Here is a 16,514-nt window from a genome sequence, read left to right on the forward strand (position 1 = left end):
GTGTGCTATCATAAGCCAGCTGCCCCTCTGGCTCCAGGTTCATGTTTAACATACAGACATGAGAGCAGGAAGCGTACAAGGGCATTTCACAAAATGATGGGCTTTTTGCAAATAATTCATTGAACATATATCCACCTGAGCAAGTACATTTCTTTAAATCCAACACTTTTTGTGCATATAGTCTGGATACTGTGTCCACCCTGTCCTCTTCTGCTGGCCGCTGAGCAGCTCTACTGGAGCAGTTCAGGAGTAAAGTACCTTTTTCACAGACACCTTAACAACTCTTGACGAACGTGATGAGAGCATTGGTTTAATTTCAACACACATTTTCACAGACGGTTATAACGGCCCACCTTCCTGTCACAAATCTGCCTCTCAAACGTCGGTGCTAACCACCCCACAGGCTGCCAGTGTGGGATGCTCGGTCACCACCGGAGCTGTAACTGTAGTCTTCCAATAACTTTGCTCACCACACACTGAACCCTCACATTTTAAACAGCCTCATGGGCGTATGGAAATGTACGATTAGCCCACAAAAACCAAACTCCTACGCAGTCAAACATTGGAACAGTGAAGGTGACATCGTTGGCTCCGTCGAGGGGGCCACACTCTGGCCTGTACCACCTCGAATACCTGGCCAACAGACTGAGGATGGCTGAGCCCTGCTGCCGTGTGGTCCTCTGGAGGTTATAGAGGTGAAAGCCCTCTTTGTCGCTGAGTGAAGCTCCACTGTCTACGAAATTCACCACCAAAATGGCACCAGGCTCAGAAGATTTCTGGAAGAAACTGGCTCCACAGGTCGTTACTATTTGCTAAAAGACATCTGCTGTTGGGGGAATGTCCGTGAGAGTGACTCATTAGCCCGCAAAAGCTCAGTTAGTGTCAACCAGCAAATCAACAGACAGGATGTGGAGCTGTTTTCTTTCCAAATAAGCACCATGACTAATCCCTGCCCTAACTGGGACAGTTAAACAACTCTATAACTAAGTCCATTCCTAAGTGCCCTTTTGATTTAAAGCTTAACAGACACTTGCTTAAGATGGATGATCATTTAGAAGGGTCTGCGAAGGCTCACTTAGCTGCTGACAGCTGAAGTTTCCACTCTCCTTTATTGGTCTAGAACATACAGTAGGATGATATTTTATTTTGCTGTGAAGCGAGTGCTGAGATGGTGAAAATGAGATTTATTTTAATGAGGTTTTTCTGACAGAAGCAAGTCAATCTAAGCACCGATCGCAACCCAGAGATAACAAATAAAGGAACATTTGAGCCATGAGACGTGTGCTCCTCGAGTTTCAGCTGCTTATTAACAGACGTTCAGTCTGTTAAATACATCTATTAGTGACCAAGAATTCAGGTGGTTTTCATTGTTCCCGTGGTTGGCATGAAATGCTTGTTTATTCTAGACTCAAACCTTGAAACCCCTTTACATGATCAAACGAATCTCCTTTGTAAGAAAGTAGAACAGCGTGGAGTCAGCATTAGTCACTGAACTGAAGGATCCACTAATCATCTACAGTATGACTGTTAACTGTTTGTGTTCTGAATATATGATTCCACTTATTGTGATGAATTGTGTGAGTCACAGAGGCCTGTTTAAGGCTTCGTGGCCACCCGGGGTGACAGAGCTAAAGGAGCAAGCGACCTGACAACTCAACTGTTTTCACACCATAGTTAAAACAGTGAAAAGGGCCCCTTAGTCTAAACCTGCTCGAGAGACATGAGCCAAAGAGCCACAGAGGACAACAACAGAAGGAACCACAGAAATAGTTTATATCCAGTCCAGCAGAGAAGAAAACAAAAGGACGTTTCTATAGCACTAATTCAGGTCTTGTCTTTTAACTACTAACAATAAATTCTACAGAACAGTTTTAAAAACAACAGCACTAAAAAGTGATACAAACAGAGGAAAGTTCTCTCTTTACATAAATTAAACAATAAAGATCTTTTGGAAAGATATTCAGGACTTTATGTCTCAAGCTAAATCAAGCCCAGACCAGTGGGGATAGTCAAATGAAATTAAAGTCCTGCTACAGCCAAACACAAATGTGATTTAAAGTGATTAGTAACATTTTTCCACCAGTTCTAAATTCTGTTGGTAACTCTACCTCCACATTGCGATGATAGAACAGGAAATATAGTGTCTTCGTTTAGCAGTAGTTCACATTTTAGCTGCTGTGATCTAAAGTGGCAGCAGATGTGAGTGATTTTGGAATGGGGCAGGGAGTTCAGTGGTTTAAATGGGATGTGACAGTTTTGTTTTCTTTTTTTAATGATAGCTTTCTCCCTCTTTATTAAAACTATACCCAGATCCGTGCAGCTGGCTTTGTATTGGAGGGAGATTACTGATATCTTTTTTTTTTTTAAGTATTTCTGGAGTTAGTGGACCAAAAAAATCCCCCTTAAATTAACTTTGGTGAACAGTAAAAAGTTGGAACATTATTAAAAATCATCATTAATAATACATTCCTAGAGCTTGAAAGGGGGATACATTATTAAATATGAATAAATATTCACTCTTTCTTTGTAGCAAATCATTGCAACTCAGCTTCGTGCCAGTGAGATCTCTTTGGTCCTGTTCTTGGCATTGCTCAGTCTTGTACATCGACCCTACAGCCATACTTTAAATACATAAGCTCAGGCTCCAGGAAACCCATGCTGCCACTGGAATAGAATCTGTGACTGCACTACATTTTTTAAGGTAAAATGCACCTTGACCCTGTTTCTATGATGTGTGTGTGTTGACACTTTAACTGACTCATATCACACTGCAAATGCACTGATCTGATGGGCTACTAATTTCTGCTGCACCAGAGACTGGGCTTTGCAGAATTTAAATGATACCATGATGCCACCTAGTGGATGAGTAGTTTTACTACCAAACCATACCATGGTCTTCTCAGGTAAAACAGCAAATACTTGGGATGAGAGTTTTGTCATGGATGAGATGCACCTACACACACACACACACACTGACAGCCTGTAGAAGCAGGCCACTCTCACAAACCCCATGTGGTCTAATTTGAACAGGCAAATGAGACATTTCACAATAGATGCAATAACATGACTAACATGGACTATGAGAGGAAAACACTGTAAAAAAAAATAGCATATGCAAAAATAGTCGTGTGCATGCGATATGGGTCCAAGCATGAGTTAAAAAATGCAGATGATAAAGGCAATGCAAGGATAAGGTTTTTGTTGTTTAATATAGATAACTAAAGTTTTATAGCTGTCGACACAACAGCTGTTCCATCATTACAGCTGTGAGGTAAACAGTTGATGGTGCTGGTGCTGTTTCCTACAGTCTACACAGAAAAAAATGAATGAAAAATGAATTTCCCAGCATGTTTGTTAAAACTACACCAGCGGTTCAATAAAGTTTACCGATTCAAATAAAGGGGGCGGGGCTTGGTTGTCACCGGGTGATGACGTTCGTGTAGGAGTTTATGAACGCTATGGCGGCTCATGCTAGCGAGCTTGAAATTGCAAAGAAAAATTTAACTGATGCAATTGGTGATAATGTCAAACAGTAAGTAAAATTGTGTTTGTGTGTATTTTCATTTCCTGGCGTTGATTTTTGACTTGGTTTCTTCGTTTCTTGGAAGCAATGTCGACATTAACTTGCATGCTAGCACTTGCTAATGTTTGCAGCATCCATTATTATGCGTTTCCGTCGTGAAGTGATACAAAACAAATGTTAGATATGCTTTGAACTTACCGAGAAGTATCTTGTAGTTTTACTTTTGTAGGTTTGTGTGACAAGTGTATCTTTAGTTAGCGTGAGGTGAAACGAAAAGAAAGATAAACGTAGCTATTAGATGCGAACATACACATAGATAATTCAACCTGTCGATACCTACAGCGTAAATTCTTGAGGAGAAACTGAGATGCAGAGGCTACAGTATGCGGACCATAGGTTTGTTGTTGTATGAAATACATGGTATACATGATGTACTGTATTTGTTGTTTCTCCGTGCAGTTACTGGGCAAACCTGAAGCTATGGTTCAAACAGAAGATCAGTAAGGAGGAGTTTGACGTTGAGGCCCGTCGTCTATTGGCACAGGAGAATGGTCAGTAGCCAGGAAACACATTTAAACATTTATAGTGTTTATGTAGAAATATTGATGCTATCTGTAAAAGCGTTACTTACTTTGTGTTTCCCTCTTTCTTCCTCTGCAGTCCATGTTCACAATGATTTTCTCCTGGCCATTCTCACACGCTGCCAGATCATCGTCTCCACTCCAGGTAGGAAGGTTTTGAATAATTTTATGTCTCTGAAACTGCATGTGAGCTTGTCTTTGTGTTTAAGCTATACTATTTCCTGTGATTAAAGAATTTAGATTTTGTCTGAGTGATGTCCACCATGTATAAGCCTTGAATAAACTGGTATTGATAAATGGAGGGAGAAACAGTGTTGATGATTCATAGCTCAAGAGCAAGAAATAATTGATTAATACTGAAAATCCTTAATATCTGACTTAAGAGAAGTACTGTTTTAAATGGCGGGTCTTCATTAAGCTGTCTTTTGTGCATCTGGTGTTTGTTTTGTTTTGTCCTCTAGAGGGCACTGGACCATTACAGTGGCAAGGTGGCTCTGCTTCAAAGCCTGGCAAACCAAAAGGGAAGAAGAAATGTTCCTCGAGACAGAAATTTGATGTAAGTAGTCACAAATCATTAATCTCAAAACACTTTGTTTTCCAAATGATGGCTGGCTGTATTGTTTGTTGTTTTTTTTTTAAAGATCGGTCATATCTATCTTTAGATATCTGAACAACTGACTATATCATTTGGATGCTTGTATGTCCCGTTTGCATCTTCAGCATCGTTTCCAGCCTCAGAACCCTCTGAGCGCTGCCCAGCCCTTCAGTCCACGAGAGGTGGGAGGTGAGGAGGAGGAGCTGCGTCTCAGCGCCCACACACTCCTGCTGCCCACGCGGGGCCAGCTGGAGGCCCGCATGATGGTGACAGCGTTCGAGCTGGGCCTAGACAACATCACAGACGATGCTGTCAGCACCATGATCTATGCCGTTGAGGTTTGTATCTGTCCACCAAGAGGGTTGTATGTGTCTTGGTCTGATTTGATGACCAGTAGATGCTTTTGGGCAAGGACACATATAGTTATGCAGAAGGGTGTGTGGGTCTGTCTGTCTGTTTATATACACTACCGGTCAAAAGTTTTAGAACACCACACTTTTTCCATTTTTTTTACTGAAAATTATTCAGTTTATTGTGTCATTGCACTCTGAAATGAAAGAATAGAACAAATACGCAATTTGAGTTGAAAAATAAATCATGGAATCAATTTATAGACCAAAATGTATTCTAAACTTTTGACTCATCAAAGTAGCCACCTTTGGCAGATATAACAGCTGAACACACTCGTGGCATTCTTTCTACAATAAAAATCAAATATTCTTCAGAAAGTTCTTCCCAAGTCTCTTGCAGAAGTTCCCATAAATGTGTGGCACTTGTAGGTTGCTTGGCTTTCACTCTTCTGTCCAGTTCATCCCAAACCAGCTCGATGGGGTTTAAGTCTGGAGTCTGTGCTGGCCACTCCATGTTTTCAAGCTTACCATCTTGTTTTTTTCCTGAGGTAGTTTTGGCATAGCTTGGACTTGTGTTTTGGGTCATTATCTTGCTGTAGGATGAACCTCTGACCAACTAGGCGCATACCAGAGGGTATTGCATGGCGCTGCAGAATGCTGTGGTAGCCGTATTGGTTCAGGGTGCCGCTCACTCTGTACAAGTCACCGACCCTGGATCCAGCAAAACAGCCCCAGACCATCACACTTCCTCCTCCATGTTTGACAGTTGATGTCACACACTGTGGAACCATCCTCTCGCCTACTCGACGGCGTACAGAGATCCTGCGTGATGAACCGAAGATTTGAAATTTTGATTCATCAGTCCATAATACCTTCTTCCAGTCTTCAGTAGTCCAATGACGGTGTTTCGTGGCCCAGGAGAGCCTCTTTGTCTTATTCTGACATCTTAGCAATGGCTTTCTTGCTGCAACTCATCCTGTCAAACCTGCAGCTCGAAGTTTTCTCTTCACAGTTGAAACTGAGACTTGCTTACTATGACCACTATTAAGCTGTGCTTGAAGCTGTTGTCCTGTGAGCCGCCTATCACGCAAGCTGTTAACTCTCAGAAACTTGTTCTCTGATTCAGTTGTGGCTTTGGGTCTGCCAGACCGCTTCCTGTCAGAGTTTCCCCCAGTTTCTGAGTGCCTATTGATGGTGAAGAAAACTGTACTCACTGACACCTTGAACTTCTTTGCAATTTCCCTGTAGGAAAGACCTACATTTTTAAGTGTTATGATGGTCTGTCTCTCTTCCATCGCCATTTTTGTAGCAACACACTACTTTCTGCAGTACAATACTGTTCACCTGATGCTCATGAGGGTCTGGTACCACAGTGTGTTCCAACACTGCTTTTATGCAGACAGAGAGGGTTGTATGTAGTCAAGAAAAGTTGGAACACCTGTAGGAATTAGTAGCACCAGCTTTCAAGGCTGATTCAACCTTCATTGCTGCAGAATTGTTAACCCGCTTCGTGTTCCCTGAAAAGGGCCTTTTTGTATAATTCTGAAATGTAAATTATTTTTCAGTTTTGGGTAACCAAACCTTTTTTTTTAACCTCTGGCTGTTCAGTACTTACCTTTGTACCATTTCAAGCTATTCATTGGACTTGCATGACTTGAATTGCAATAAATAACTGGAAAAATCAGGGTGTTCTAAAAATTTTGACCGGTAGTGTAAATAAGTAAATAAATAGATAAAAAAGGCATTTATACATTTATACTGAGGGTGCTAGCCACACTCACCCTGTGGTCCAGTAATGTGTGGAGGGTCTAGGACTAGGTACCATCCACAGAACTGGATAGTGTCGACTTCCTTAGTTTGTACACAATTAGTTAAGTGACCAAATAAATACGCAGATCTCCGACAAAGGTAACTGACTGGGTGACCCCGCATGACATTTACTCCTGTGGTAACAAGAATGACTGACTAAATATATTTTAAAAGTTATTACCACAGAAAATTATCAAGTATCCGCCCTAAAAACTGAAAGCAAGCACCCATGGTTCACTGCTACTGCGGAATTCATGTCTGGTACAGGTTTGTTTACACCTACAAGCTGAAACGTAGTAGCAGTAGTAGTAGTAGTAGTAGTAGACACTTGAGCAGACGACATATTTAAAGAGGTTCTTCCAAAATTCTCTGCTTCTGTTTTGATGCTGTACTTTAAAATTGAATTAATTATGTCCTCAGGAAGCGAATGAATTTTGCATGCAAATGTCTTAAATTATCCGTGACTGTAATTTAAGTACAAACTCAAACAATGGTAGTGGTTTGGTAGGGATTCATTTTGGAGCAGAACTTTTCATTGGCATCCTGTCTTTTAACCTCCATGCGGAGGATTAAATGGATGGGGTGATTTATTTTCTGCACTACTTACTATGTATGACTGACAGCTGTGTTTACTCAGGAGACTGGGCAAAGCTTTACTCACTGCCATGATTTATTTCAGCACCACTTGAAAGATGTCCTGACTGCTGTAATCACCCGGAGGAAGGCGTATCGGTTACGGGATGGTCATTTCCCTTATGCCTTTGGCAGTGATGTCACGCCGCAGCCTTATCTGAAGAACAGCCTTGCTGCTTACCACAGTGTTACTGAATGGTAGGGACAACTGTGTTGGCTCTTACTAGCCAATAAGCAATAAGCATGTCCTATATAAGAAAAAGATTTAACGTAAATATAAGCTACTTAAAAAGTTAATACTTTGTAATTTGTTATTTTGCCTTGTTTTCAGTTAACCATTGTTTCTGTTGCTGTCATTAAAGGGCAGTGATATTACTGATCACATTTTTCAACTCAGTGATTTTTTTTGCTTTTTCCTTCATGCAGTCCTCCTCCAAGTGCTTCTCTCCCTGCTGGCCCACCACCTCAAGTGTCACCTGATGAGGCTGAGCAACAAGCTGTCCACTTATTGGCTTGTTCAGCTGACAGTCTTCCCGCGCCCCTCTCTCCAATCAGCTTGTTTGATCTCCTGGAGGCTTTACAGGTAAAAAAAAAAAATGAAACTCTCCAAATGGATTTATGATATTGCCAAGCATTTGGACAAATTTATTTTTTAAATTATCCAAAACTTGGACATGATTGATAAAAGTGGATGTGATGGAGCTGAAATGATCAGTCAGCTGATCAACACAAAATTTATCATTTTTTGGGGTTTTGTACTCTTAGTTTAAGATAACAAGCTTCTTTAAGAGATGAACATGTTCTTTAGAAACACAATTTTCAAAAATTTGTAAATTCAGGATTTAAATGATTTATCGTGAACATTATCAATGGTTGCATCCTCAGTCTTTAAAAGATCACTAAATCAAGAGATCTTATCCTTAAAAACGTAAGCCTTGTATATAGAAGTTATGACATATGTCATTAATCATAATCGAAGAGCGTATATTAGATAGTATGTAGAACTCAGTGAGCCTCAGTAACATTGTTTATAAGTCATGACCTCCTACTTAATACCTGGCCACAAATATTTATGAGTATTTATTCATTAGTTGGAGTAAATATTTCAACAATGTAAGTTTGTATTTCTTGTTTGTTGTTCCGTGGTGATGTTGAGTTGTGCTTGGAACCCTGTATTTGCTATTGTGATTTGTTCACATTATTAATTGTGTCATCATTTAACCATCAGATATTTATATGGTCAACATCCTTTATAACACTTATCTGCTGTAGGTTCATCATGGTGTGATGCCCTCCCACACTATGTATGCCCTCAACATGGAGCGCATCCTGTCGCGGCTCTGGCACCCGAGCCACGAAGAGCTAGAACAAGACCATGTCCACCGGCAACGCCTCGCTGCCAAAGAAGGCGTGCTTGTCAGCTGAGAACCACTGACACTGGACTGTAAATGAACTGTGGAGATCATCAGGAACCAAACACAGAAATAATCCCCAAATGGAAATGAACGGGTAACGGTGTGTTCAGAAACCCTTGTAAAACCTGGAAAATCACATTAATGTTGCACAGAAACATAAGAGGATGAGTGGAGCAAGATGAAACAAAATAGTTGGACAGTGGACACAGAGCGGGCCGTCGGCTCCAGCCAACAGCCAATAGCTGGCAAATTAGCACTGTGGCGGCTTTATTTTTGTCTGGTCCACCAGCCATTGTGGCAGTCGACCAGCCATCATTTTCGACTTCTATCATATAGTGAGAATCTAATTTTGCGGATATAATACTTCTGTTTAATTTCAGGATATAACAGCAGCTACAAGCTCTGGCCAGGAAATAAGTTTCCAGCCTAGGTTGCACAATGTCAATGTTTAGGTGTGTGTGGGTAAGAAGTTTGAGTAGAGAGAAACATGGCTGTGTTGCCTGCAGTTCATCTTGTACATATTGTCAGATATGCACCACATGTTGATAAAAACACCCTGTAAGAAAACACAGCCATATCTAATCATGTAGCATTGTGTACATGACCAGGTCACCACATACTGCACGTACCAACTTAAAAAATCCTCGCAGGTGTTTTTAATTACACTGGCTGATTAGACCTCGTCAGGCTGAAGTTGTAGGTGACGCTGTGACGATAATTAGCTCTAATTCCATGAACCAATAAGAATGATAAAGATTTTCTTAACAGGTGCAGCAGATGTCAATCAAGCATCCTGAGGAGGTCTAATCCAGGAGTAAGTGAAAACACCTGTGTGGTTTTACTGTGGGGGGTGTGGGGTCTTTAAAATCACCCAGGCACAGCTGTCTCCTCCTGCCCCTCATAAACCTACTCAAGTATTCCTACAACTTTCAGTGGTGTCCCTCAGTGTTAGTGTGCACAGATTAAGCTGAATCTTTAATGTCTCAGTGCACTTGAATATTTGTCCGCCATGTTTGTCTAGTTCAGGTTAAAATATGTATAAATTTGTATCTTTTTTTTTTTTTTTCTTTTTTTTTTTTTTACACAAAGCTTGTTTGTAATTTATTTTACACACAATAGTTGGTAAAATAAATAAAATGCATCTTTTTTGTACAAAATATATCTAAACCTACATCAAAACATTTTTTTTCTCTACCTCAGTACTCGCTGCTTTTTGCTTCTTACATTTCTTCAAGGAGTGACCGGCTGTAGTAGGAGGACGGTGATTCACACACACACACACACACACACACAAACACCCGTCCAAGTGCTCACTCAGGACCTATTGCCATATTTGGCTGCCAGCTCACTTCCGAGACCTCGCCGTCCAATGGGAGGCCGAGAAGATTCACCAGCCATTACAAGCTCCTCTCACTGCACTGGTGACTCAATATCCCGTCCGCCCCAGTTCCTTCAATAACAAACACTTCGCATAAAGACTGTATTCAATTATCTGATCTTATACACCGCCCACCCCACCTCATTGTTCAGCACACACAAACATACTAACGCGTCACGCGTGTCTAACATTTTATTTTCTCATATTTACAGTCGAAGTGCTCAAAGAACAGCGTACAAATATTATTACAAAGTGTTATTTCAGGTCTAACATTAGTTACACCTATATCACAAAGTTGTATGAACACAAGGGTTAAGAAAGTAAGGCAGTTCTTATCAGTAAACGCTACACACACCTATAAGAGTCCTTGCGTAAAGGTGTGAAACTTTTTTTTGTAAGTGTTACTCTGTACATGTAGGCTAGTCGCTGGTGGGATACTCAGTGCTTGACTCAAGTCTATATGCATACATATATACATACATACACTTCACATAGTGGAAGATTTGCAGGGCAAGACCTGGTTCACATTGTGTTTCTGTCCTTTTGCAATTTGATCGCCCTCGAGTGCTGACGGTCCTGTCAGGATGGAAGACTGTGTGGGCCATAATCAATTGACAATTAGCTTGTGGCAAGGTGTGGACACTTGCCATGTTTCCCTGGTTGACTGAATACAAATTTGATTTTGTAGTTTTGGATGGAAATTAAAAAAAAAAGAAAAGAAAAATTGTCAGAAATACGTAACAAAGTCACATCAGAGGTGTAATATGAGCACATGTTCCCTCTGAGCTGTGAGTCTGTGCAATGAGTTTGGTGGCCTTTGCTCCGTTACAGCTCATTATACTGACCAATTACAAGTATCTCGTAAGTCACCATTCGTGTGTGGATACAGCCTGGGCGGATCATTTGGTGGAAAGTTGAAATGAGACCCCCCCTGCGAGGCTGGACAGGCCATTTTAAGCTGCATTTGGTCCTCAAGAAATGTCCCCTGGTTCTTTTCCCTTGGCAGTCTAGTAAGCTTGGAGCTGCTGCGTCAAAATGAGCTGGCAGCCGCTGTTAACGTGGTCCATGACCTTTTGCTTGAGCAGAGCCAGCTCGTCCCGGAGGACATTGGCAGAGGAAACCAACTCCGTATTTTGGCTCTTCAGGTTTTTGACCCTGTCCTCCAGCCGGGAGATCCTTTCCAGCTTCCTTTTCCGGCATTTGGACGCGGCCACCCGGTTCCTCATACGCTTCCTCTCCGCTTTGATGCGCTCCTGGCTCTCCATGTCGATGGGGGAGAGCGGCGGGGTCTCGCCGGACATCTCTGGCACCGTCTGCGGCTCCTCTTTGAGCGCGTGTAGCCGCGGGTGCTGAGCCGCCGCCAGCTGGTGGTCCATGTGGTTGTGGGACGGTTGTGGGGCGGCAGGGTAACTTGTAGCAGGGTGCCTCTCGCCGGCAGGTCCAGACGCAGAGCTCACAGCCCGACTGAAATTGCCCAAGTTTGTGTACTCTGGCGGCTCGCTGCGTACCGTGCAGCTGTAGGGAATCCCGCCGCTCTCGGAGGCAGCAGTACCGGATACGCTGTTGGTGGCGCCGGTCTGTGCGTCAGGGTGGACGACCGGTATCTGCTGTTGATAGTGGAGCTCAGCCAGAGCCCTCACAAACCCTTCAGCGAAACCCTCCTGCTCGTCGGTGATGTTCTTGGGACAGACGAACTGGGTCGGGGTGGGAGTCGTCAGCCCGCTGCACGACTGGATGATTAATCTCTCCAGTTCAGGCGAGGCCAGCTTCAGTAACCCGACATCAGGGGACGTCAGGATGTCCAGGGCCTTGGCGCCCAGCTGGGGTTTGAAGTTCTTCGGGTCGTTTAGGTTCAGGGTCATGGTCTGTTTGAGGGTTTTGGGGTTGAACCCATACACTGCCGTCCCTTCATGCTGAGAGTTTGAGGCATTCACGGCTTCTTCGTAGAACGTCGCTTCCATTTTTCTGGACATAAAGTTTTTATCACCTCGAGGGTGGTCTTTTCTCCTTGGGGAAAAAAAAAATCCAAAATGACTGTTTACATATGTCCTGTGACTCACTATCTCTCAACTGTCTTTTGATAGAGTCCGCCTATTGTTGAAGTTCAACTCACTTGACAACTTAGTGTCCTGAGAAAACTTTTCTCTTGTGACCCGTGCGATCATCAACAAAAAAACGTCGTTCCCCTGCCGCCGAGCCTCAGTGTGTTTACACCTCAAGGGTCCTTTCTGATTTATCCTCCTTCCCAAAAACTAGAAACGGTGCCTGAATAGGGATAATACTTTCTATCACTTCCAACGTGGAGACGAACTTTATCCACCTCTAAGCTGCAGCTCTACTGAAAATAACAATGATGTCATTTCTACGGCTTCTGATTGGCTTGAGATGATTTGGTGGGCGGTGCATGTCTAATGACATGCAGGTTGCTCTGACAACGAGCCATATCCACGCCCCCCCTCGCGATGGCTTATGGGATTAGGTAATGCAGACAGTGGAGCAATGTACTCTGGGATTACGTAGTGTTTTTGAATATTTAGTTACCCGCTCAATTATTAGTTACCCATCCTGAGGTGAGGCTTCTCCAGATGGTCTGTTGAGTTTAGCCTTAGCCACAAGATCCAGAGTTTCACACATTACCATAAAACAGTACATCAAAACAACATGATTACTTCATTATCATATGCAGTGATACGAAATCATCAATGTTTATAGTAAAAAGATGAATGCTGATAGCTGGATTACAAATGGATGTGGTTACAGGGAGGGTAGAGAGATAGAAACAGGAGGAGATCAAACCTGCACCACAAACAATTTTGTTGTATAGAACAACACATTTTAAAAATTTATATCTACAGCTGTGCATGCTTGGAAGGGCCTTTCTGAGTTCCTGCAGTGAAATGAAGTATAGACAAAGCTATGTGAAAATGATAATGGACAACAAACATTTAGTATTGCAATAATTCAAACTGATACTTTGAACTGTATATTGAGGACTGTGCTATGGTCTGGTTAATAAATCACATTTATCATAATCACAGTGAAGTTTTTTTTTTTTAAAAACTGTTCAAATACCATATAATTAAAGTGAGAAAACATACAACAACCAATGATAATTAGAGGTTGAATCAAGCCATTTATCTGTGTTCACATAATTAGACAGTCAATTACATAGATAGACGCACTAAACCCAATGGGAAATTTTAATGTTACATAATTAGGATAAAAATCTGAAGTTAGCCAACACAAGAAAGGAAATGCATGAATGGGTGCATTAAAAAAAAAAAAGAAGTTATCCTTATATATATTGTCAATGATTAGTTACCCATCCTGAAGTAAGACCTGTTCCAAATGATCTGTTGTAAGATGTTTTTGATCCTGAGCATATTGCTGACACAAGGTCGAGTTTCACAGACCAAACACACGAGCACATTCATAACCTGCGGTGATTATTTCATCATCAAAATGTGGCGATGTGGTATCATCAGTGTTTACAGAAACATGGTAACGGTTCAAAAGGTAAGTGTTGACAGCTGGTCAAGTAGTTAAAGGCAAGAGGAAGAGGCATTGAGAAAGAGGAAGAGGTGAAAATGACAGGTCAGATCTGCCCCCAGGAACGCCTTTGTTTTAAAGAACAACGCACTTTAAAAATGTAGTTCTACAGGTACATGCATGTTTGAGGTTCCTCTTCGATTTCTTTCGCTGAAATGAGGATGTGTGTTATTGGAAGTACAACAAGTGCCAAGAACAGGTGACCTATATAGACAACAAAGATAAACAAAGATGAGTGAACATGAACATACAGTTATTAGGCCGCGTATGGGCATCGATCATACAGCATCTACAGTATATATATAAGTCTAAATGTAATACTGAACTGAATTCAATTTTTTATACCACTGATCTCTTACTGACCTAAATTTGATCACAATGCAAATTTCATTTAATTGTTCAAAGTCCATAAAAATCAATGTGAGAATAGCTACAATAACTCATATGGAAATCTAAGTTTGTCATTCACTCTTCATATTTCTCAGTTTGTAATTTGTAACGCAGTAACTCAGATGCACCTGTCTGTTTTTTCATTGTTTATAATTCATAACACACACACTAGTAACCAGTCTGTGCACTTTCATTCATGCATTGCGCCACCACTGGACAAACAGTGCATACTGTTTCTATGGATAGCCTATATTCATTTTGTTATGTAAACTGATTGTTTTGGGCTTTCAAAAATAAAGTTATATCGTATCTTAATCAACTAATTAGCTCATGGTATAGTTTAAAAGTACATCATCTTTCACTGGCTGTTATGTGTATTTAGAACATCACACCAGTGAATGCACTGATTATTAAAAAGAAGTTATCATAACAATAATCACCATTAACGCAAATTTATCATGATACATTTTTCTAGCCCAAACATGATTAAAATTTTAGCCCTAAAACATGATCTTTGCTTCCCCCTGATGCATAAAACATGTTTATTATATTCTGCGCTCACTCTCACAGGCCTCATAGGTGAATGTGAAGCTGCATTAATGACTGAAGCCTCTGTACAGCTGCAGTCCAGTCTGTCTGGCCTCCCCCATTGTATTATTCAACATGTTCTCCTCAAGCCAACTATAAATAAGTTAACAGCCTCAGACAGCCTGAGAGATCCAGAGCCGGCTGAGGTCAACACTCTTGAGATGACATGTTGTCCTCACAACACAGCCGAGCAACACCCATTTGGAAGTATTTGACACCCTGAAGTAGAAAGCCAGCACTGGAATGCTTTAAAAACTTTTGGGTCTAATACCGCAACAGTAATGAAGGCAAACAAAACCTCAGCCTTCTTTTCTTCTTTTCTCCTCTCTTCTCACAGAACAGAGCAGCTTCCCATGTAATACTTTATTCTCCCTGTGTCTCTCTCTGTACACCTGTGAAGCCCCACCGACCAGCATTTTCCTATTTAAGTACCGCTGTGCTCCGGTCGTGCTTCCTGTTTCCCTGTCAGCTTTTCCCCTCTGCTGGCCGACGGGGTCGCCTTTAGATAACAGTGCTTTCCTCCTCCCTGCCCGGGCCAGCTGTTTCCACTGCATGTAGTTTTCTAATCAGGAGCTGGTCCTGCCTGCCTCCCAACAGGCCTGCTTTTGTTGTACAGAGGTGGGACAGACCAGGGTCCATGGAAACACTGCCCCCTCTTCATGAGAGCAAAACACAGAGAAAAACTCTATATACATGTGTTGATGTATCAACAGAGCAAAGTTTTGATTACCTTCAGGCGTGGACCAGAGAGAGACACACACACACACTCTGTCTGAGACACCCTGAGTGGTGAGAGAGACAGATGAGATTTCAAACACTGTCCGTGCAGTGTTTGTTAAAGACCATCTGTTTCTTCCTGTCCTGCTGCTTGGTTTTTCTCTGTACTCCATCTCTGCTGATCATTCCTGGTCCAAACACGCTGATCACAGCCAGCGCTACTTCCTTTAGACAGCTGTTTATCTCCTCGAAGAAAAGAACACAATAGAGGAAAGTGGCAAGGCGGGCTGCAGAGTAGAAAGTCTGACATGTTAGTTCTTCAGAGTTTTTCATGGCAGATTATTGTCCCAATTTTTTGCAACCAAGCCAGTTTTGCAGCCCTAACAGATTATTATCTACTACAGTAAGTTTTAATCTTAGATATTCTGTTCACATATGAATGGTTAGTAACTCATGTACACAGCCTGTGCTCTTGTAGATAATGTTTTGTAACAGACCTTTTTCACAGCAGACATTCTGACAAGTCATAGAACATAAGCACAGATATGAATAACAATAGTGATGGCTGAACGCCATTTAGGTTTGCCAGCTCCACAGCCCATGCGTTGTGCACGCTGGCTCATCGTCACTGGGACCCTTAAATGGAACAGAGCCATCGTTAATGAAATTAGTTACAAAATGGCTCCAGGTTTTCTGTGTGCCAGTTTGTCATTGTTTGATTAAACAACAGTTTATTGATGAAAACGCACTGTAAGAGCACAGGTTTCACTAAACTAATAACAACTAGATTTTGAGACAGGGTCAGTCTACAAGGCAAAGCCACAAGATAAGGTAATAATACAAGGCCTTTCTTACTCATGCAAACTCAAAAGTACAAAAAGTTGCAAATAATAAATCTGTGCACCTAAGTGATGAACCAGATAGACAGAAGTCTGGGGCCCATTTTTCCCTCTCTGCCTTTTTTTTGGCCAATGGCTCTTTTTATC

General features: G+C 41.7%; 2 protein-coding genes across 2 annotated transcripts; one reads left to right on the plus strand and one right to left on the minus strand.

Moving 5' to 3' along the window:
• Nucleotides 1-3,412: 3,412 nt before the first annotated feature.
• Nucleotides 3,413-10,330, plus strand: tada1 (transcriptional adaptor 1). Its single transcript, XM_056391758.1, has 8 exons — nt 3,413-3,532; nt 3,983-4,074; nt 4,184-4,249; nt 4,566-4,660; nt 4,825-5,037; nt 7,538-7,689; nt 7,918-8,074; nt 8,764-10,330. Exons 1-8 carry the CDS (start codon nt 3,450-3,452, stop codon nt 8,914-8,916), a joined length of 1,011 nt encoding a protein of 336 aa, XP_056247733.1. The 5' UTR covers nt 3,413-3,449; the 3' UTR covers nt 8,917-10,330.
• Nucleotides 10,331-10,463: 133 nt separating this feature from the next.
• Nucleotides 10,464-13,274, minus strand: LOC130179048 (transcription factor Jun-like). The gene has a single exon (XM_056391759.1). The coding sequence runs from the start codon at nt 12,255-12,257 to the stop codon at nt 11,292-11,294; it is 966 nt and encodes a 321-aa protein (XP_056247734.1). The 5' UTR covers nt 12,258-13,274; the 3' UTR covers nt 10,464-11,291.
• Nucleotides 13,275-16,514: the final 3,240 nt, after the last annotated feature.

This window comes from Seriola aureovittata, chromosome 12 (genome assembly GCF_021018895.1).
Source record: "Seriola aureovittata isolate HTS-2021-v1 ecotype China chromosome 12, ASM2101889v1, whole genome shotgun sequence".
Taxonomy (NCBI): domain Eukaryota; kingdom Metazoa; phylum Chordata; class Actinopteri; order Carangiformes; family Carangidae; genus Seriola; species Seriola aureovittata.